Source organism: Zonotrichia leucophrys, chromosome 1A (assembly GCF_028769735.1).
Source record: "Zonotrichia leucophrys gambelii isolate GWCS_2022_RI chromosome 1A, RI_Zleu_2.0, whole genome shotgun sequence".
In the NCBI taxonomy this organism is placed as follows: Eukaryota; Metazoa; Chordata; class Aves; order Passeriformes; family Passerellidae; genus Zonotrichia; species Zonotrichia leucophrys.
This window is the reverse complement of record NC_088170.1, coordinates 33733514-33757467: the sequence shown is the minus strand read 5'-3', so window position 1 is coordinate 33757467 and position 23954 is coordinate 33733514. Positions and strand designations below refer to the sequence as shown.

At 42.0% G+C, this 23954-nt stretch overlaps 1 protein-coding gene and 1 long non-coding RNA gene across 2 annotated transcripts in view; both read right to left on the bottom strand.

The window, feature by feature from the left end:
- ELK3 (ETS transcription factor ELK3) overlaps positions 1–23954 on the bottom strand; it is a 37148-nt gene that overhangs the window by 6000 nt on the left and 7194 nt on the right. The window contains exons 2-3 of the mRNA XM_064702103.1: positions 13781–13989; positions 4747–5532 (exon numbers count right to left, since the gene is read on the bottom strand). Of these exons, the coding sequence (XP_064558173.1) occupies positions 4747–5532; positions 13781–13987 (993 nt within the window). The 5' untranslated portion in view covers positions 13988–13989. The remainder of the gene's footprint in view (positions 1–4746; positions 5533–13780; positions 13990–23954) is intronic.
- On the bottom strand, positions 2391–3612 carry LOC135442369 (uncharacterized). Its single transcript, XR_010438664.1, has 3 exons — positions 3561–3612; positions 2874–2908; positions 2391–2587 (listed from the first exon to the last, which is right to left on the bottom strand). It is a non-coding gene; the product is annotated as an uncharacterized LOC135442369 (long non-coding RNA).

Genomic DNA, 23954 nt, shown 5'->3' with positions numbered 1-23954 from the left:
CACCTCTCTGTAAAGGAAGATGGTTCAAGAAGCTGGCAATGGATGGGCTGAGCAGGGAGAGACGTGTATGGACAGCAGAGACCACAGCTGATTGTTTGCAAAGAACCAAAATGGCAAAAACTTAGAATCCAAGGCTTTTCCCAACTCAGAGGTGCTTCCTTCCAGTGCCACAATGCACAAGAATTGCTGGGATTGCCCTCAGCATTCTTAAAAGCACAATTAGAGGGGAGGTAGAGTTAGAGCACACGCAAATCTTCATTCAAATGAAGAATTATGTGAATAATTCTGTATCCAGAGTAACTTTTATCATGCCAAAAAAAGAACATGTGACACTTTCGAAAAAAGTATTTGGCATAATGAGTTAATCTCACCAGTAATCTTGATGCCAATTATCAAAATCGGTCCTATTTAGCAAAGCACTTAATGGAATTTGAGTGCACACTTAGCAAGCAAGCACATGCTTTGCTATGTCAAACAACTGTCTCAGTGTTCTGCTAAACTGGGGCATCCTTTTGTCCAGAGTTTAAAACACATAAAGAGAAGACAGAAGACAGAGAGTACCTGCATCTCCCTGCAGTAACCAGCAGGCCATGTGTTCTGGTGCTCCCCACCAGGCCAGAAATACAAACTCCCATGCAGGGCAGTTGCAGCCAGGGGTGTCCCTTAGCAGCTGCTGACACCAGGGCCATCACACCTGCTCTGTGCCAGTCCCTGCAGCCCCAGGCTCACACAGGCACTGCCATGCTCACTGCTTTTGGAGTGCCAGATCCAGCAGTGCCCAGGGCATCGGCTGTGGCGTCTGGGGCTCAGGGCAGGCACACGGAACGCAGGCCTGCTGTGACAGTTCACAACAGGGTCAGGCAGTTCCTTTGGCACCAGCAGGAGAGGTGGGAGAGACAAGGAGCAGGAGACATTAGTTATCCTGGTGATTTTGAAAGGCTCTTTAATACAAAGACCTTGGCTGCTCTTGAATGGTTTTGCTAAGGAATCTCAGATGAAGTGGGTTTATGGAGAAATGTGCAGGGAAAGGACCCTGCCACCTTCCCTGTGCTGAAGGTGGATCAAAAACACCAAACCCCATGGAAGAAACCATGTTTGTCCCAAGGACTAATAAACCTGTGCTATCACTGGGAAAGCAAAAGGTGTTGATGCAGTAAATCAGCAGGTCACAGGAGTACCAGTCGGGGTTGGGATATATCTGCATGCCAACAAAAGGGGCAAAGAGTGGGTGAAAGCCTGGCATGGAAAAGACGTCAGTCTTGATCTCATTAAGTGACAGCTCTTGTCAAAAAAAAACCCAAAAAAACCACAAACAAACAAAAAGCAAAACAAAAACAAACAACTAAAAAAACCCCAAAAAACCACTTGACAAGCAGGCACTTGTCAAGAGTCCTTTACAAACACTCCCTACCCAGGGGCTTGGTGCTTACATGGGGAAGGAAATCAGCAGCACCAGCAAGAGTCCCTTTCCTGTGCCACATTTCAAGCTGATGCTCCACTGGCAGGCGGCTGCTGGTGGAGATTTAAGAAACTGACAACACTCTGAATTAGGTCAGGATAAATACTCAGATCTACTTACAGAAGAGCCTCCTAACCTTAAAACCAAAGATATAAGTAGCTAGACCAAACAACATTCAACAAGGACACAGTACTGTGGCACCTGTACCAAGAACTCCCGTGGTTAGCGTCCGTTCTTTATTTTTTCTCTAAGAAGCTGCAGATATCCAGAACTCAAAGTGCAGTTCTTGAGGGGTCTTCTGAAAATAATGAGGAAGACTTGGAGAAGTTTTTTACTACCTAGATGCAGCCAAAGCAAGTCTTCAGAGAGACCTGAAAAACTGAGTTGCCCTCCATTCATCTCTGGAAGCACACTGACGTGCCTAAAACAGTGCTAAGCAAAGGCTCATATCCTTTGATGAGCAGAGCACTCTGCAAGTCTGCAAGTTCTGCCAGAACCAAGAGCCAGCCAAATGAAGTCTCCATATCTGTTTAATATTTAATGCAGAAAGAGCACAGGGCATCCCAGGCTTGTTCTCAGTATTGCCTCAGCCAAGTATCAAAACCACCAGAAGAAATCTAAGTGTAAACAACACCAGAGGACAGCCCATCCCTAAATTACATGCAAAAATTGATGTGTCACTTCATTTTCTACCCACATGCAGCCATGCATCTGGTATTAGATGTGGAACCCATTGGGAAGTTCCTACTTGTGAAACATCAGTGTAACCTAAGCACAGGAACAGTTTAAATAGAAATAATTCATTGCACAGAGAGGATTCTGTTAAGCAATGATGCTCATGCCTCCTGACTTCTGTGATAATGTGTGTAAGTACAGTCTTGTCACTTGCGGCTGTTAGAAAGCAGGCAAGTGCTGTCACACATACATTTCTGTTCTAATATGGATTGTGTGCATCATGTGCCCTTTCACAGCATTCCACCTGAGGGTATTCCTCATGACCAGCAGGTACAGTGGAAAGCCATTTGGAGAATCCTCTCAGGCAGCAGGACCTTCTCAGAACATACATCACTCCTGGAGCAGACATCCTGTTCTGCACCTGGCCCTGGCAGCAGGTGTTCACACTGGGATCTGATAAATCAGAGAACATTTGAGATATGATGCATGTTCTTCCTTGGATAATGGGATGAACAGCAGATTTCCTGTCTAAATTATGGCTTTAGCTATTCTACATTGTGGTATTACAGTTATCTGAACACAGCTGCTATGTAGTTTTCATTTTATATTCACTAGGATGAGTGTTTAGGATGCAGGGTGCTTCTTATCCACACTAGAAAAAGAAGGCTAAAGGAGAGAATAAAAGCTATGTTGCTGTATAGCCAAAATTTTAAATAATTAGACCTGGGAACTACCCTACCCAGATGCCACATGCCTCTTCTGTGACAGGACAACCTGCAAGAAAGATTTGTGATGGCTTTAAGTTGGGTAACATTCATCACAGCCTTAGCTACCCCTCCTGCTAAAGCACAATCCTCAACATAATTCCCTTCTACATCTTTCAGGGCAGTAAGTACACCAGTTCATAGGTGCATGGGAAAGTTAAATATTCAAAGAAATAATTACTAAACCAGGAAACAAATCTCTGTTCATCCTGTGGTTTGGAGGCAGCAACAGATAGAAGTGGCTTTGAAATAACTCACACTGTCATTGTGTCTGGTTGGCATCTGATATTGTCAGATTTGCTCCCTGTGAAAAAAATACTGTGGTTATACCACAGTTAGAGGTTGTAAGTTTGTCAATGCACCTCAGTTTTGGTTTGCCACACTTCTGTTCTTCCTGCCAAACATAACTTCACTTAAAGGCTTTGTGATGTCAAAAATGGCAGGTGTCAGCTCACAAACTGCTCTTTTTGGTGACACAGCTTTGTATCTTGGTGGCTTACAGGTGTGCCTGAGCTGCACAAACTCACTCTGCAGCCAGCTGACAAGCTCAGGAGAGCAAGTGCTGTGCTGGCTGAGAGCACTTGCCAATGTTGTTACCTTATTGTTGCTATCCTAGTTCTAGAGTCCCATACTGTTGTTATCATATTTCTAAAGTCCTGTACCTTCTGAGTGGCTTTCTCACACACAGCTCTTCTCAGCAGTGCTGTTCCTGCTTCTTCATCAGGGCTCCTCCAAAGCTCTCCCTGACCAGCCAACCCACCCCCTTTTATCCCAGTTATCTTCATTAGCCACAGCTGCAGCCCAATTAGAACAACTAGGATTGGGGCAAGGTCACTTACACAATACATATATTTTACTAGGACTCCTACTATATGCTAACACTCACTTCTGTCAGCCCTTGTGCTGTGCAGCACACAGTGCTGCCCACATCCAACACCTTCAAACAGGGAAGAGGTGATGGGATTCTGGATACCATGGGTCTTCTAGGCAGCCTGAAGTGAGTGAGGGCTTGTAACACACCTTGGTCCTCATTTATTTACTGTACACTTTGCTGCATTCAATGCCAGTATTTGCATCAACTACTACTTCAGGGCTGGGGATCTTGGGGAATATTCCACATTGGGATAATTTTATTCTTGGATTATTTCTGGTCTAATTTTGAGGTGGTATTGTAAGAGAAAACTCACCAATGAACATACTGAGTCATATCTATATGACTTTACCCTTCTGCTCTGAACTCCTAGGCTTTTTTCATAGACTAGCTTGAAAATGAGAACTCACTGTTGACATTACCACAAATATGTTATTAAATAGAACAAAATAACCTTCTGGTTATTCAGTAGTTCTGTGCTGAAGGGAAGCTCTGGCAAGTACTCTGTGAATCTGTGCATTAAACTGACTTCAGAGCCTGTCTTAGAAACCACTTAATTTGCTCTGTGTTCAGAAATTAACAAAAAGTTTACACTGTTTGAATGGATTGCAACATCTAGCAGAGAAATCTAACCAAGCATCCCACATGCTCAAGTTGTGACCTACAAAACCCCTGTGGTTTTCTTTTTGGCTTTTTCCTGTCTGTTTTGTAGATCTGGAGGCTGGTTTAAACTGATAAACAATTAACTAATGGCTGCCCATTTCCTTATTCTTTCAGGCAGTCTGTGAACTGTGATGGATTTCCCACACTCAATTAGGAACAAATCCCAGGAGAAACCTACTTTCCACCCCTTGTTCAGAGCACTGCTGCGTTTCCCTCTTTCCCATATGCTGGGGTTTTCTCCCACCAGATGGTGACAGACCCACAGAACTGAGTTGGCCACAAGGAGGGAATGCCTGGAGACAGGCAGGTCTTACCTGTGCAGTGAAGAAAGCTGGAGTCAGGGATCCCGAAGGAAGCGCGGGGCTGTTGAGGGCGATGGAACCGATGTCAGTGCTGGAGAGAATCATAGGTGGGGCAGAGATTTCCAAGCCTTTGGGTTTTTTAGCCTTTGGGGGAAGAGATGGGGATTTGGTCTTGGAGCCTGAGGAGAGGTTCAGAGGCTCAAGGGAATCTGAGTCGTGGCAACTGGAGTCAAGGAAGAAGCTCTTGTGTTCTGTAGGGAGGGGTGAGGTGGGAGACAGAGATGGTGACCTGGAGGAGGATGATGATGGAGATGAAATGCTGGCACTGTTGGGTAGCATTAAGGAAGATATTTTAGCTGAAGAGTTGAGGAAAGCAGAGGCAGCTGCTGTTTCAGAAGTAGAAGGCAACGACACCATGGGCCTCGTAACTTGTTTGTCTGTTTTGTTTGTCACAAATCTGATAACAGTTCGGACTTCTTCCACTGGTGTGTTTCCTTCTGACTTCTCCAGTTTTTCTGTTTTGATGGTCTTGTAAGGGTCTGGCTGGTTCTGCAGAGAGTTGATAGTGAAAGAGGAGTAGAGGCCAGAGTGGATATATTCATTACGGCTTGTGCTTTTCAGTGCTGACAAGCTGTGCTTGTGCTGATCCCTGCTCTCCGGAGGCATCTTACAGTCGCTGTCCTGCAGCAAAAGGCTCTCTCTGCTGATTTCCACAGCATGGGGATCCATTTTTAAAATCTCAGGAAAGGAGACAAACTTGTATACAAACTTTTGTCCGATCACTTTCTTGATGATGTTCTGCAAATACAAAGAAGGTGCTAGAAAGATCAGTGTTTCAGAGGCACCCAGTACTGCACACACAAGGGTGAGGGGCACTGTACCCTCATAAGGCTATGCAGGTCATTTTGTGGGGCTCCAAATGCTGATCACCCTTGGCTTATTCCAATACCTCTCTCTGCTCAGCCAGGGAGTCCACTCCTGGCTCCTCATGGTTTCCAACAAAACCACCATCACTTGGTGACAAAGACCTACTGGTGGCCTGTTTCACTTCTGCTTCCCCTGAAGCAGCTTGGGAATATTTTCTTTCCAGTAAAAGCAATTCTGCTGCCTTGTGGATTTGAGCCACGCCATCACTTGTGTTCCACAATAAATGCCAACTCCTTCATTCATGCCACCTAAAACTGACACCAACACCTGAGGATGAAGTACTCTCAGAATGTCTGCAAGGGACAAAACCACCTCAGCCTCCTGGCCCCAGTTATTTACCCTCTGTTCCTTACCACATAAGGAAAGGATTGAGCTAAACTTACAGTGATTGTCTTTCTGCCAATGATCGTGAACTTGTGTCTGTGAAAATGCAACCCCTTGCATAGGCTGGAAAAGTACTTGTGTCCTGCAACATCCCCTACACCATCTCCAGACCTGCATTAGGCTCAGGATGCTCACTGGTGCAGGCAGAAGGTTTTCATCAGTCTAAACTGACTATGGAAATTAATTATTGAAATAAGTCCCAAACCTCTCAAATGTTTGTAGAACCATTTATTTTTTTCTTGAAGTGTCCCCTTTATGTAAAGAACTGATTCTTTTGAGACTTTTTATGAGCATCTTGTTTCTAGTCCTAGTGCTCCTCCTGCAAACCCAGGTTGGCTGCCTGCTCTGACACAATTCCCAAGGGTATGTGAGCTCCTCCACAAAGGCACTTTATGGCACAGGCCTGGGTTAGGGGCTGGAACATTTATCACCCTAAGCCAAGTGCTGCAGAACAAAACAAGAAATGTGTCCTGAGATTTCTGTGCTAATTTCTCTCTTCTTGAAACCCCTGGTGGAGAGTTTGCTAAGTTGCCTCTGAAAAACCCTTTCCAAGAGGCTTCCCTTTAGTCCAGCACATCTGCTGCACCTCCAGCTGGTATTCTGCAGACATCTGCTCTGCTGTACATATGGGAATGTAAATATTTACAAATTTCCTAAAAATCTAATTGGTTTTTCATACTACCACAGCTTCTGACACCAATAGTGGAAACATTTGTTAAGCTGACTGAAAATGAAACAGAAAATTAAGGAAAAGAAAAAGAGACATCATCTTTCTCTATACATAGACAACAAGTAGTTCTGGGTGCTTGTACTGCCTGCATTACACCTTGCTCAGCCACAAAAGCAAAGGATCATTTTGTGAAAGAAGAATCTGCACTTGAGTATCAGAACCTTTGCTGTCCTTCAGCTGAGCTACTTCACTCTGTAATTCATCTGTCTGAATGTCCTGGCATTTCATTCAGGCACCTTCTTGAATACAAAACTAACCCTACAAAAGAATGAATACAAAAGAACAGGTCAGGGGCTGTGGCACAAATAGAGAGTGTTGTTTCCCAAGGTGATAACAGGGATCTGTAGCAAAGAAAAGAATTAAACTCTAGTTCAGACTAAAGGCACGAACTGCTCTCTTCCATGCTGAATTGTACACACATCTACCCACCTGGCACATGCTGCAGTGTCTTTTTTTGCCCTCCAGAGGTTCAGGACAAACAAGTAGCCCACAGAATCTCAGACTGCATGAGCTTTAATTCCCATGGCTTTGGGTTTGGCCTAGACTTTTTTTTTCATTACTAATTAGGTGCAACGTTGGATGATTGCATTTTTTTCTGCACTCTCAATATTGCATTCTCTTTCCAAACAGCAGAATCTCCAAACTACTCACATATGAAAAAAAAACCCCATCCCAACTGGATTTTTGTTTTCTTTCTTTTATATATATATGTTTTAATATTTATATTTTAATGTAAAATAATGCCTCCCCTCTGCTCCTGTCAACTTTGAATTATTGTTAAATCAAGCACTAGCAACTGAGATTCTCCTTGGAAAATGTGACTCCCAGCAGAACAAGATTAAATGTATTTAAGGATTGCACTTTTACACTGATGCAGGCTTGAAACAGGGGAACATTGCTATAAAAAGCAACTGAAGGGACTGGTGAGTTTATACTTCCTTTGTTATTATTAAATACAGTTATATTTTAAGAACATTGCAGTGCTGCTCCTCCAACTCTGTCAGCCTGCAGCAAAGGCCCACTTAACGATGGCTGGAGATGAAAAGATTCAAGTGCAGATCCCTCAAGCACTTTGCAGGCTTCTCTTAAATGTGTAGCCTGAGGAAATCTCCACCGGCATGCAAGAGAAAATAAGGACAGAAATTAATGAAGTGCCTCGGAAAGGCACTGACTTTTCCATATTCTTTTGACAAATAATTGAAGGTAAAAACCAGCATATTTTTACCATCACCTCAGTGATCTGTCAGAATCATTCTGAGCTATGACAGTTCAAACCACAGAAGACAGTGACAGGCACCACAACAAGCAGTTTGAAAGGACAAAGAATTGTGCCTTCTTGCATCTGCAGAAGACTGGACCACTTGCTTGGTAGCAGGACAATAAGTGTATGTGAACATTTAGCCCTCTTTTGTTGTTGTTCTTTGAATTTTCTATGTAAATTCCCTCATGAACAGGCTTGCAATGAGTGCTAGTGGCTGCTGGCCAGGCCTGCAGGGAGCCAGGGTAGGGCTGCTGGGCCCATGCAGCTGCTGCAGAGAAGAAATGAGCAACCAGGACAAGAGCAGGGGCTCCAGCCCAACAGCTTAAAAAAAAAAACTCTTATCAGTAGACAGCACTCTGACACTCAGAGAGAGGGCAGGCAGTAAGCAATGCCCCTCTTCTGTTGGCTTCTTGAGCACTGCACTTCCCCTCCTCTGCCCCCAGTGTGCAAAACTGACTACAGCAAACGTGCCCAGCGCATCCCGTGGAGAGGTGCCTGGGAAGCTGCAGTGCCTGCTGCCTGCTCCAGCACATCAGCCCTGCTAGGGAGCTCATTCCCACCCCAGCACTTCAGGAACCTGCTTTATGAGCCCTTCCAAGAGCAGCCTCACCGGAGAGCTCTGAATCAGCTGCAGGGATGGCTCTCCTCTGCCCTGTCCTCCACAGAGCAGCTGCTGAGCTGGTTCTCCCTGCAACTTCAACTAGACTGTCCTGGGGAGGGGTTGTGTCAACTATGCACCACTGAATCCATCATGTGTTTGTGTTTTATTTTTATCAGCTCTGACTCCTGCTCCATGTTTGAGCCATTTAGAGCAAATGTGGAACTATACTACCAGGGTGACTGAAGCATTTTAGTGGCTTGGCCCAAACCTGTTAGCTGGCAAGGTTGCTGACTGCAGGAGCCACTTGGGAGATTGATCTGGGACATGGGATTCACTTCCTAGTCAAACTTCAGACTATCTCAGGAGCAGGAAGACCATTTTTCCCTCTTTCCAGGAAGTGATCTATAATCAGGATGCCAAAGATCTCACAATTTATGACAGGAAAATGAACTTGTCTGTAGGTACTAAACATCCCTGGTCAGAAAAGAAGAGAGACCAGAGCTGCAGCAGCTGCTCCTACATCCCACTTGGATGTGTTGCAAGTTCCCTGGCTCTGAGAATACTGAGGGGTGCGACACGTGTAGGAACACAGGTTATGAATCCCTCCCAGAACTCTATCCAGGCTGCTTCCTGGGACCCCTACCCAGACAGGGGGCTGCTCACACTCCAGTGTCTGAAGTATGCATGCTGGCAGGAGGTACCTGAGCAGGATGGTCTGCTCTGGAAAATGGGAGTGTGTCCACATCAGCATGTGCAGGCAGGCAGATTCTGCCAGCATCACAGGTTATGCAGTAATGCTTTGTACACTGTGTGTGCAGAAGCCAGATTCTGTAACATTTTTGATGCAGGCACAGGTGCTACTACCCTGTGCACCTGTACTGACCTTTGGAAGATCAAGGCTCCCATTTAGCTGGATTTCAGTCTTTCTTCCTTCACCTCCAGCTGGAAGATAAAGGCTATTTCTCTGGCTAGCACCTATGACCAGGTTCTCTGATCTCTATACTGCAGATCACTGGACACCCCTTTCCTCTCACATCAAACATGAACTGTTTTATGTGTCTTTTTGAGGCAGGTGTTCTTGGGCTTTCTCCTCTACCCATCACCTCTCACTGAGTATCAAATCCTTTACTCCCACCTTTCCATATGGACAACATTATATAACCATTTATGCCACTTCAGCCAAGCACTTTCTTGACTTCCACGAATCACACTTGGATGAGGTTCCTTCCAGTTTTCTATAAAGATACTTTCTAATGTCCCTTAAAGTATTTCCTTGTAACATTTCTGACCTGCACCCCTACATAATGTATAGTTGGTACTCCAGCACAATCACTGCTTTTGTTTCATTGTAGGATTCTATTTCCCCGAGATGTCTTAGAGAAGACCTTCCCAAAAGTAAAATAGTATTTTTCATCATCCTGAAGTACATCCTCATTTATATCCTGAAGTTCAGAAAGCACCCAAGCAAGGGACCCGAACCCAAAACAATTCTTTCATGCTTCCACCCACACTTGGACATTAAAAATACAAACTAGTAACCAGGTTATAGGGGTTGACCTGTTATGGGAGGGGAGTGAATGCACTGGCACCTCTGAATCCTGAGAGCACCTGAGAAGCCCTGCACTGCAATGAGCACAAAGCAGCCCACGGTATTTTAATGCTATAAATCATGCTGCCAAGCCATCTAAACAAGTGGGCAGCCATTAACTGATACTAAAACTGACTGAATACCAGACTGAATAGTACTCACTGAGTAAAGCCTTGGGCTACATACTGTTCAGAGAACATGCAAAAATATTGAATAGCTGCTCATCACAACAGTATGTGACTGTGTAATTAAAGATGCAGCATAACTCATGCAAACATTAGGGTTATCCAGGGAACTGTGATTCTTTTATTTCCTAACTTCTGAGGACTTGATTTCCACATTCCACAACCTCTACATCTTATTAATGTCAGTATCAGCACGTAATTTCCTGGATCCACCCTCCTTCCCTCAGAAAAAAAACCTCATGGGAAAAATCACTAGCTTCTCTCTTGTGGTGTCATCGTGAAATATTTATAGGGACGTTCAGTAGCCTTGAAACCCCTGGTGACTTCCAAAAGATATGTGCCATTACAGCTACCATAAAAACAAAATAACTGGGTAACCTGAGGAAAAAAATAAACTTATTAACCCTACTTTTATAGGTATTTTACTTCAAGCTGAAGTGCTGTGTGTGGGAATAGTGCTGAAGCATTTTCTTGCCTTAAAGCATTACAAGAGATTTCTGACTGGCAAAACTGTGTGACATGGTGGACACAAGCTGTAGGTAGAATGCAGGATGCCTTTCCTCAGTGCCATCTGTCATCTGTGCTGCTGCTCCGTTGAGACAATAGGAGAAATGCATTAAATAAAATAAGAGGGTGGGGGAAGAATTTGGGGAACAAATGAAACAGGAAATGGAGTCTTCAGATTATCTACAAACATTTAGCAACTATAATCATGGCAGCAAATTACAATCAAGACATGCCATACTCTGCATTTCCTGGGGTGCTTTTTCTGTGAATTTAACATAAATCTAGCCATCAGCCTCAACAGCATGTCATGCTTGCTTTCAAAGCCAGGCTAAGGAACTTGTCCTAATTGTGTTATTTTTCTGCAGTACTGGAATTAATTTACTTTTAAGTTCAGATGAATCAGATGATGAATTTTAACAAGCCAGTGTTCCCCCCAAGCAAAAGGCAGAGCTCATAAACCCCCACTTATCAAGCAATCAGGTTTTATTTCTCCATGGTGAATAATTTCAAAGATAATCCATGAAACATTAGTTAGTTCAGTGTCAACTGTATGCAGTAGGAGCAGAGGGCAGTCCAAGAAAGGAAGGTCCAGCCCATGTGCTACCATACTTTCTAAAAAATCACTGACCCTTGTCTCAAACTCACATGCTGCCAGATCACTTAGGTTATAGGAAGAGAAATTCCTGTCAATAATTCCATAGTGCAAATGAAGTCTTGTCCAGAGTTCTGCCTCATCTTTCCTGCTGCCACTCCCCCATCTGCAGCTCAGTGTTTGTCACATTTGTTCAGTGTGCATCCCATTTGTCCCAGCACCCCCAGCTGCCAACACATCCATCATTGCACACCAGCAGGGAGGGGACAAGGATCTCAGAAGGCTCCTTAAGGCTACCTCAAAGTCTAGACTGCTTTTAGGTTTATCTCACAAATTAATGAATGATCTCAAGCATAAGAGCATTATGGTCTGAGAGAGGCTCTTTCACCTCCCCAGTCCTTCCCCTTTTGTTCTGCAAGGGGGAAGGAAGAATGTCTAGGAGCCTTTCCTCCTTTTCTTGACTTCTTCCCTCCTGTGCTGTGCAGTATAGACTGAAGGCAGAGGAAGCGTTCAGGACTGAACCCACTGCTGAGCAATTCCCTGCCCCTCCACAAGGATTCACTATCTGCTATCTTACACCATTCTCTCTCACACTTCAAAACCTGCAGCCAGGTGCTCTGTCCCTCTGCACTCTCCCAATAATCCACTTTTCTCCACTGTCTGGGAACCTACACGTCACCAAACACTATACCCACAGAGTGAGAAGCTCCCACTGTTTCATTCCAAAGGAGTTACTCTTTCCATTTAAATAGAAATAGCCATAGGTTTGGACTGGGGTTCAAACCCTGATTGCAGTACATGGGGAAGAAATAATTTATCCTTCTTTCCATCTAGGAGCTATGACCTCCACTGGACTGCAGAACGCCTGAAAAAATGGCCAAAATCCTTGTGCCACTTAGATAAAACTGTCAGACAGAAGACCATCTCTACAAACAGCAAGCAGTTGCCTCAGTCAGGCAACTGATGAAGAAACTGTACAGCCACTCTAGCAGAGACAAAACAGATGACAAAGGTGTGTGCATGCTGGGGGCAGGGAACTGAAAACAGAACAGGGGTTAAAAAAAAAAAGGTTAAGGGATAAAAGAAGCAAGAGAGTCTCAGGGAAAGGAGCCATTATATTCCATTACTTCAAAGAGAACAGAGAGATCTCAAAGCACAAGTGCTACAAATATCTTGCTCCTTGTTTTTAAGCAATGTCTGTTCAGTCACTAACAGCATATTTGGGCTCTGCCCGGCTCTGCTCTTCATGCACCAGCAGGCACTGTGTCTCCATTGATCCCACTCAAGTTTATAACCAGAGGGGCTGGAGTCATATAATGAAACAAACTTCCCCATGCTGAGCAGAAGCCTTTTCAGCACTTAGTGAAGGGGATGCATCACACCAACTGCCCAGAACAGCCACGGTACTGTCCTCACCAAATCCTTTCATGCCTTCTCAGTCAGGCCACCTTTGAAACGTATTAAGTGGGAAAATCTGACTTCTAGTGGACAAACCACTAATATCACTAAATCTGAAACTAAAATTTTTTTTTCAGGAGAAGCCCCTGTAGGTCATGGAAAGTCTGGTCATCCAATTGTTCATTGTTAATTTGCAGTCAACATGTATTTTGATCACTGTGTTAGATTGACTACATAGCACTGCGCCCTGCAAGAATTAGTGCACTACAAATAATACATGACAACAGCACTCTAAGGTCAGTCCAGAGACAGTATCTACTTTCCTCTGCCTTGTGCAGGCAGCAAACATACCCTAATTGTGCTGAACACTGGCATTACTCACTGTGTAATTTTATCTCACCCCTTTTTCTGAAAATCAAGATGAAAACAGGCCAACAAGCACAGCTATGAAGTTCTCCTTTATAATATACAAAATCTATAAGAGTCTTTTTTTATTTATCTTTAATCTTCAAGAATATAGGAAATAGTAAAACCTAGTAACTTGGAATTTTTATATCTTATTGAAAAATATCCATTTAAGGAGAACTAATCCTGAAAAGATTCAGTATCAATTAGTAAAAACAATATAATATATATAACAAAAAGGGTGCAGAAACAGTTTGGAAATTCCTTTAATTAACTCGAGTCTAAAATTGAGAAATGTGAATATGCAAGATTTGTGTTCTACAATATCTGTATATTTGTATTCTACAATCTTTTCCTTCTAGGATCTTGACTAGCTAGAGGAACTTCTGAATAGCTTACACGGAGAGGAGAAATATTAACTGGTAGCATTTCTATTTCCTTAGTGTGCATGAGAATAACAAAATTTACCTTGTCATAATAGTATCTGAGCGCCCGGCTCAGCTTGTCATAATTCATATTAGTTTTGTTTTTTCTGAGTCCCCACAGCTTTGCCACTTCTTCTGCCTTGAGTAGCTTGAATTCGCCATCATTAGACGTCCAGCAAATGAGGTGCTCGTGTTTCTGGTCTAGCAGCAACTGCAAAAGGAACTGCCACAGTGTGATTGCACTCTCCATACCTAGAAGGGACAAAGGAGAGCAACAGTGTGAAAAACATTTGGGAGCAAGTGTTCCACCCAACACTCATTTCAGTAATAAGCTTTATGCAGGAGTCATCCTACATAACTGAGAAAAGGAAGCTACCACATCACTCACAACCAAACATCCACAAGACCTACAGGTCTTCCACTGCTTTTCCAGTATTTTCCCCACTGCTGTTCTCTGAAGGGTCACATAAAATAGAGGAAGTATTTAGAAAAGCCCTGCCCACAAAGTTCTCATTATACAAGGTCACCGCCAGTTGGCATCTTCCATTCATTGTAAGCAATTGCTCTTCAAAGGAACACATAAGGCGGGGAGAAAAGGACTTAACGTGACTATCCACTGAAATGATATTAAAAACCTGCTGTTTACAGTCAGGAGGAGTTTACTGGACTTCAGATACATCACTGTGAAAAAGAGGAGGACAAGGGAAGACCAGAGCAATTGCCCCTTTGTTTACAGGACCAGAAGCTACATCCCTTCCCCCTCACACCACCAGACTGCCTTTGCCTATTTTGGTTTTTTCCAGGGCCTCAAATTACTTTTGATGCTTCTGTTTGCCAGTTCAAATAGCTCAAAAGACATTTTTGATTTTTTAGAAAAGCTGGAAGTTCAGTACTCTTAAGCACAGTAAAGTAAGTGATGTTTATCCGGAACCTCTCTTTAATGGGGATCTTTTCTTTCGTTATCATAGGTACTACTGAGAATGAGGAAGATTTTTAACAGTGCCTGAGTCTAACATCTGAGGTTGGTTGAATTTTTTTTTCTCTGCTAAAGGTTGTTTGAATATCTTTTTCCTCTGCTACTGAGCCCTCTCTAGAACAAATCTTTTGTTCAGGCACTGCAATAAAAGGATAAACTGAAGGCTGGCTACATTCCAACTCAGCACAGGTATATATACAACTGAAAAACTGGGAGCATTATTGCTGCTAACAACTTATCATGTTAATGAAGATGCAGATAAATCTGACCTTTTAAACCACAGAAATATTAAATGAGATTTTCACCCACTTTCAAAAACATTCCCAGCCTTATCATGTTAACACTGAATCAAATAAAATTTTTTGGCCTTTTCTGATTCTTAACTTGGATATGTTATGTCACAGAGATTTATTGCTGGTATTGATTGATTGACTATGGTGCTAATGGGGCTAATTATTATCTGATTTACTTCTGTGCATGAAACAATGGGTACTTTTGTCTTTATCTAGACAAGCTCGGGATTTTTAGCGCCCTCGTTCATCTTGTTTCCCGATGCAGTGTTGTTTGTGCCCTAGCAGATGCCACGGACAGGATGCCAGGCTGGCTGCCTGCCGCTTCCCTGGATGAGCGTACCACAAGAGGGCACAAGACTTCCAGCTATCCCCGGCAGGGAACGGGAGAGCTGCGGGAACCGCTGCCTCTTCAGGTCTGCCCAGCAGGAAGGACATCACCGTGCTTGAGGTCCATGAGTATAAAGAAAAACAAATTGCGTGAGCTACTTTACTAGTCTAAAGCAAGTTAATGATACTAGAGAACGTCGTCAGTAGTTTTATGGAAAAACAGGATTTGGAGCTATGTTTTGGTCCAAATAATTTTTAAGTAAGCCAGCCAAACAAGGGTTGGCAGAATGGATGATGATTTTATTATCTCTTCAAAATCCTCATTTCTCTAATTAACTGAGAGTCCTGTCTGAATGACAAAGACAAAACCACTGATGCCCAGCTGAGTGACACCACAACAACACAGCCCTTTCAAAGGTCACTTGAGGCTCCTAGGACTGTCAGGGGTCCTGGAAACAGAACAGCCTATATGGAAGCTCTGGCACTTTCAAACATTTGCATTTGCTTCATTGCAATTTTATACAAATCCTTTTCCACATAAAATAAGGCACCAAAACAAAATTCATAGCTAGGATTAAATATACCTGACAGTTACTCGCTTTACAGCCTTTAAAAGTTCCTTTAAACTACACCCTCTTTGCAGACATTAGCATCTTTAACAGATTATTTGTCTATAACTTCATAGATAATAAAGTGTCCCTATTAATCTGGCATCATAAACATACAGATACACATCATATATGTATATACTTTCTAATACTTGCAAGTTTTGCAATTGACTTTGCTAAAAACGTGTACTTATATACAATCATATTCCTCCTAAATAATTCTATTTTCTGTACATCACATATTTTGCAGCCATACCCTGCATAATTTTAACTTGCATAATAAAATTCCTCCTAACAAGAAATCACAAACAGAACTTCTGTTGCTCTGGAAAATTTTAAGTGCCATATAAATATCTTTCTTCAAAATTGTACTAAAATGTGTCCTATGCTACAAAGACCCGTCAGCAGAACTTCAGCTGAGGAAACTAAAGAGGGTTGAGAATTATGGAAGTACCAATACAAACTTCACCACCATACCATCACCCAAGACAGTGTAATACCTCAGAGACACAATTCTCTCACCCAGATCTTAGAGTACAAGTTCAGCACTCATGGCTCTGAAGAGAGGTTGGGTGGAACTGAACGCCCAGAGAAGAACGTTTTGCTGCAGCCTGCTCCATCCCCATTCACCTCTGCCCATGAAAGCTCACAAGGTAACAAGGTAACTGCAGCTAACTTTGTACTAACTACACTTTCCATGATGAACCTGTTTTCTGATGCTTATCATCTGCAAAATGTAAACAGTTTTGGATTCCACTGTATCTACTGAGTGTGGCACTCAAGGTGACTCAGCCACAGGCATAATGTGAAGTGCATGAACAGCACAAGCCTGGGTGAGAGAATCCCACAGGAACATTCACTCCACAAACCATAGGTCCTGGTGAGCAAGGAGGGGTGATTCCCATCAGGTTATCTCATAAAAGGTTACTGCCACCTTTTTGGAAGTGGCTCAGTTATTCCAGCTGAGATCCATGGATAATCTCTGGGGGTCACTCCAGGTGCTGGACCCAGGGCAGATGGCTGTGGTGGAATTAGATTCAGGCAGCTCCTCACAACCCTATCTTGCCTGACCACAAACTCTCCCAAGCCTGTGGCTCTGAAGAGGCTTTATAAAGGACCTGTGTACCTCAGACTTCAGCATCAATGTACTCAGTTGGTACATGCATAAATCTTCTACTGGTATGACCCAAGTCTGCCCCTACAGAAATGAGATTAAAACAGCTCAATGCTGCATTGTGCTTCATCCCTCCATCTGCCACTGAGTTCCTGTATAAAGCTTCCCATATTGCTTGTACAGCAACTGTATGTATGATTCCTACAAGTGGCAAATCATGCTAATTACATTTTCAGGTGATCATTAATTGTATGGTCCTACTCTTCTAACCACCCAACCTGAGGTGTGCAGGTCTGAGTCACACTGACTACTCACAGCTGTAACTACCTGTAACAGAAGCCTTGCTCTAAGTATATATGGTGAAGTAAAATCTCAGAATTTCTTGAATTCGGTAAACTGGTGTTAATCTCATTTCCATTCTGTAAAATGTGGTTTGCAGGGGGATAGTTGTAGGAGGATCCTCTGCCCGGACTCCTCTCTGAGAAGGAGTTTGGAAAGCAAAGGGGTCCCTTCTGCACCCCATGACTCAGAGGGAAGGCTTCTCTAATAAACTTTGTCTGAAGCTCCCATTCTGCCCACGGCAAATTCCCATTCTGCCCACAACAACAGAAAAATCTAAGATTCTGCAGTGACAGGATTTTATAACTGATACAAAATATTTAATTTCCAATCAGGCCAACAGATTTATTAACCTGCCTTTCTCAATGGGGACTGTTTTGAATTCCACAAGGCACTAACTGTCCCCTCGGGAGGACAGAATGGCCACACAGGGCTTAACCTGTGCCCCATTTGAGTGGTCAAGCAAGAGAATCATGACACAGATGTATTGGATTTATTAGAAGATATATAATTCAACCAAAAATCTGGTACCTGTATTAAAAGTCATAATAAATTGTGACTGTGAGGAGTTGGAGATTTTCAGAAAACATTATATTTCATTATGTATTTTCCAAGTCTTTTGAATTTTTACTGACTCAAAGGGAATTCAGTGTCTTGCCTTACTTTGACAGAAAGGGTTGTTAGGATGTGGTCACTTCCTACAGTGACCACATTTCATTCAACTCTTTATTAATATTGAATAGTAATAATAAATATTCCTCTTACTTCTGTGCTCAGTACAAGATTTGAATGCAGAGCAATAAATAATACATGGAACCACACACTGAATTACATGGATTAGCAGAAAATAGTTTTTAAAAAACCCTTATTTAGATAGTCACATGTATCAGTGGTACAGAATGAGAAACACAACCTATGTTAGAAACATATACCCTGTGTCATGGAAAGCCTAATCAAAATTCATACAGACAAAAGAGTCAATTTTTTAATCCATTAACTCTGACATATCTGATTTTGCCATCTTACCATTTTTTAAAATATTTATACAATGCATTTGACAGTCAAAGATGCTTTCTAAGCCATGAAACAAAATTTGCTAGTTTGACCTGACCTAGATAGCCTAGCCATTTTATTTTGTGATCACTTCCACTACTGCTCATGCAAATAATCACGGGCATAGTTAGAAGAAATTATACTTGGAAATGCTGTGTTAGACAGCAAAATGGTATTTCAGGACTGAGTTTTCTGAAAATCCATTTCTCTGGCAGCTGTGACAGGGAACCACACTGACACCATCTGCATTAGCAATTTACATTCCTTGCAACGTGCTTCCCCCCACACAAACCCTAGCAACTGCATGATCAGTGTGATACACCATGCCCTCCACACACCAAATTTTAAGTTTAGGTCTGATGCCAGGAGGCAGCAAATCAGAGTGTCTGTGCTGATAATTCTGCTCCTATTTCAACCAAACTGAGGGACTAACAGAAATGCCCAAACTTGGAGCAGCAGTGGAGTCAACACCATAAGCTCTCCCTGAAGAAGATAATGGAAATGGACAGAGACATCCATAGAGCAAAGTGTCCTGTCTGAGAGATGATATTCCTGTAAAGGGTCCACCCAAATTCCTCACTTAGGCAAGGGGCCTACATGCCAAATACTCTCTCCCCCTTTAGTATATGAAGACTGGCTCCAACCAGCATGAAAAAAACACTATGAAAACATTATACAAGTTGCACTAGAAATAGTTAAGATGTGATCATATATGTGCTGATGAGCTGCATAAGCTTTTTCATTTTTTACCAAGACAATACATATGAAATTTCATGTGATAAAATGTCAGTCAGTAAGATAGCATTAAGATCCAAAAATACATTTATTAACGTGCTGGGCAAATAAGCAAGGCATCTTTAGGTCAAAGTGGTGGAAAACCAGGAGGCTCAGAGACAAATCTAGCTAACCAAAATCTCAGTATTGGAAAGATTTATGACATGAACTGTGAGATAAGCAGGATAGTCCTTGAAGCATCAAGTTTTGTAGGACTCTTGCATAGGAAAAGCCACATGTAAAAGGCAAAAAGCTGGAAAGCAGCTCTGTAGAAATTCAGGACTTCTGCAGAGGTCCTTAGCTTTCACACAACTATGTTACAGCAGTAACACAGCTCTGCTCTCCCAAGTAGTCCAGGTTTCCTACTTGGATTTTTTTCTCCATGTTAGCTCCCCTACAGCCTTTTCTGCTGATCCTGGACAATCAACATTGATTGAACAAGTTTTGAAGGCTAAAACTAGGAATCCCTCCAGGCATTAGGATCAAAACCAGTCCCTTTTGCTTTAGAGGGTCTGCAAAGGAACATCTGGGAGCCCGAGCTATAAACCAGGTCGGGGGATTTGGGGCACAGGAGGGACAGCTGAGTGGGACAGCCTGGCTGGGGTGCCCAGAGGCTGAATATAACCTGCTGGTGACCAATTAAATCAGGAAGACATAAAAGGTGTTCGCCAGCATTATGCCATGTAGGTAGTCACAGAAAGATGGTGATCAGACATGTACGTGAAAAGGATTAAGAGGCTGAGTCAGGGTAGGGAAATTAATTTCCCTTAGCAAATGAAGAAACTGCTGATTCCTTCTGTAGCCAAAGCAGCTGCAAAAGATCCAGCTCCTTTTTGTATGCCCCATCACAGCAGGCACACACCTCCACTTACATTTCCCTTACAGGCACGTGGGTGCTTTTGCAAGCACACAGCATTTCTCAGTAACAGATGCCTTTTTTTACCATTTCAGCTACTCTGGAAAACGTGTGTACATTTTTTGTGCGTCCATTTTCTGGTTTTGTATCCAGTTCTGCCCAGCACGTTTCTCTGAGCAGCGTGACGTGGGGCATTGTTAGTTTCTCATTCAAGTTAGCATTTGGCTTCCTTTATTTCTGCAGGTTGCAGCCAGGAAACTGGAAAATGGGCCACAGGAAACCTGGCCTCCTACATCTGTCCCAGTTTGTAATAGCAGCTCTGGTTTTATTTTTCTAAGTGTCTCAGGTTCATTTTAACCCTTGAGAGGACTGCTGCAATACCATGTGCAAGAATGTGACTGTTTTGCCATTATTTTTTAACCACTATTTCTCAACAATAGAAATTGAGATTTTTTTACTTAACTGAATTAATTTTAAAGTCCATTAATACTTAGAAAATAAACAGTTACAAATTAATTTAAAAAAAAAACTTTTGCTGGAAATTGGCAAAAGAATTCCATATACAAATTCCATGCTATATAAAATATCAAAGAGTACAGACAGACAAAAATACAGAGCAAGGTAGTGTCTATATATATCCTAAACACAGTTCTAAAGTGAATGTCAATATGAAAAGTTTAAGAGCTGATAAATCCTCTAGGACACTTTTTCTATTTTTCATTTTTTCTATTTTTCATTTTTTATTAAAAATTGAAGTACACATTTTTCTTCTAATTACAGAAGCAAGAGTGTCAGTCAACAAAAAGAACTTTCCTAAAATAATTTAAAAATTAGTTAGCCATAACATTTTTCACTGAAAATTCATCTGTGTAACTATGACTATATCATGAGAGGTTAAAGACAATTGCCAAATCTGCCCAAATGTTTGCTCAGAACTATTTGAAAGAAAAAGCTGAGTCAGTCCTAACACTTTATTTCTCAACAGAGATGCTTCAAGGGTGATAAATAGGATGTGGTTGGTGAGGAGTTAGTGATTCTGCCAGAAAAGAGAAAAAACAAATATCCATTTGTTTACTCAGAAAGCTTTCATATATTCATCAAAGGAGATTTTACTAGTAATTTAATTGGGCTTGAAAAAATAAGCTCTGAACTAAGTGTGTAAATATACCTGGTTTAATTTGAGGCAGAACTTTCTCTATTAAAGGTAATAAATCAAACTAGTGGTGCAATCCATACCCAGGACACTTTAGGGAACCAACTGTGTGTATGATACAGAATGCTGGTAATTTTTCCACATCCAGCAACCAGGACATTTCCTGTCAGAGCATCCTCCAAGTCCTTCCATTGTGTTGAAACTGCAAAAACTTTCTAAATCAGGACTTCCTCCTATTATATTTTAGAGGCGTCTTTCTGGGAAATGCAGATTCAAGCGAAAAAAAAAAAAAAAAAAAAGGAATTCCTGCAGCACCACCCAGTGGAAACATTAGAGAAAGCCACAGGGGTGCCCCAGCGCAGCGCACACGTTCCAATTTACTGCAAAACTACAGTAATATTGCCACACAAACACAGACTGGTTTAAGGATGTGCCAGAAAAACACAGAGCGTTTTGCAGGACGATCTACTCAACAGAGTCATACAAGGTATGACTACTCTGCTACTCCAGCGTAACAGTCATCTTTTTACTCTAAATTGTAATTAAAAAGATTATTTACAGTAAAAATTTACAAGGTCTCCTTGTCAAGCAAGGATACCCACTGTTATGGCCCAGCACGTTTAAAAAAAATAAACAGACTCCTGTGGTTAAAAGCAACACAAAAGAGACAGCAGCAAAATCTCACAAAACATTAAGGGATAACATCAAGTTCCACCACAGAGAAGAAAGTACTCACACATATGTCCAGTAATGCTTCAAGTAGGTACATTTGGTAATACAGTGTTTGCAGTTTTTAATTTTTTTACCTAAGTCAAAGAAAAGCGGAGGCAGATGTCCAAAGGAAGAAAGTTCTGCACTCTCCAACCTAATAAAACAAAGGACTGGTTGCCTGCCAAGCAGAGGTGTGATGACACCGCCTCTACAACACCAGTGTTTGCACATTTTCTGTAAGGATGCAGTTCAAGAAACAGTTTTAATCCCACTGGAGTAAAAGCCCTTAGCAGGAGGGAACATGGCTAGTTGCTTCCCTGTGAAGGCTTAAAAAATAACCTGCTCAATTATTTCTAAAGCTAGCCATAAACAAAACTACATAAATCTGTAATGGCTCCAACCCTTCACCTTGGGACAGCCATAAAATGAGTGCAGACTCCTCACACTGCTCTCTGTCTGCTCATGTGGTGCACATCTGTGGCACGCTGGCAGCATGCTACACTGCAATCTGAGGGGACTCCTGCTTTCAAAACCAGTCCTATATGTTTATTTTTCCCATATGACTTCCTCTTATATTTTTGTCGGCATCAGTAGGACACAGATCATGATTACTTGAGTGTCCTGTATAAAATTTCTGATGTTTCCAGAGCTGAAGAAGGCAGAGGTTCCAACCTCCAAGAACAGCAGCTATTTTGAAAGTTTACTTAATATATCAAGACATGATTACTCCCAAATGTAAATGCTTTATCTGTATTCCCTTCTTTAAACGAAGTATTAAAATTTTCAATTTCGCAACAACAGACCAAATTCTTTGTAATTATTCAGTGGCTCTAATATGTTAAATTGTGTACTATTACTATCTGCTGTCTCAAATGCTGCCTTAATACATTTCATATTCAGATGTTTAAACTGATCTTCCCCTTGCCACTGATTTTTCCTAGACTGAAACTCAGATAAAAAAGCAGGTCTTTTTCATGCTGTGAGCAGAGAGGAAACTAGCCAAAAGGACAGGAAACAGCCCTTGGAGTTCTGTTAAGGAAAACCAAGGTGGCTGGCAATTTTCATGAAACCTGAAGCACAGCAAGATCACTGCAGCATAGACTGGTAGTCAGACTTGCCTTACCATGCAAACTGGATTTTCAGAATTTGCTGAATTAGCAAATGAGCCATTTAACTATTAAATAACAGGCTTACCTGCATATTGTCATGTTGCAAGGGGAGTCAGTTATAGCATTATACCAAAAATGGTGTAAACAATTCAGCAGATGGTAACCTACAAATATGGAACCATTTTACTCAGACAGTCTCTTCCCAAAACATTAGCTCTATTGCAGTAGGTTTTGGAGCACAAGCCAATGTAAGTTCCTTAGCCATAAAAAAAATGAGCAACGAGTCACAGCACTAGTCAAGGTCTGTACTTTTATTATCTCATAGTAAAAACATAATAATTATTCTTACACATAAAAATCTCAAAGATCTGCTATTCTTCTCAGTGCTAATCAAAGTTCTGCGTGTTTATCATGCACTAAATTAAACCAAAACCCAACTGAAATATTTTAATCTCCTGACATTATTCACTTGCCTACTACACCAACAAGGACCTACATGTTTCACCTAACTTCATTGGTTAAACACTGGGATACCCCACAGAATGCATCGTGGAATACCATGAGATCTCAGCCAGGAGAAGAGCTGTTTGTCACTGTACTGTGTCTGTGTGCTTAAACTAATTCCCACAGCTGCTGCAAACTATGAATGAGAGAGAAATGAGAGAGTATTCCAATGACTACAGCAAACTTTGCTGCATGCAGAGTGCTCAGATTGCACACGTTTAGAAGTGACACCGATGCACCAAGTGGTTTGTCAATGTCTGCTGCTCAGGATAAGTAACAGCCACTGTTTTGACTTGTATCCTGTCCTATTGAATCATGTGTCCTATTGAATTCTGTATAAAATTACACATTTAAATAAAATGCAAAGACTCTATTCCCTCTTCTCCACTTGGATGAGACG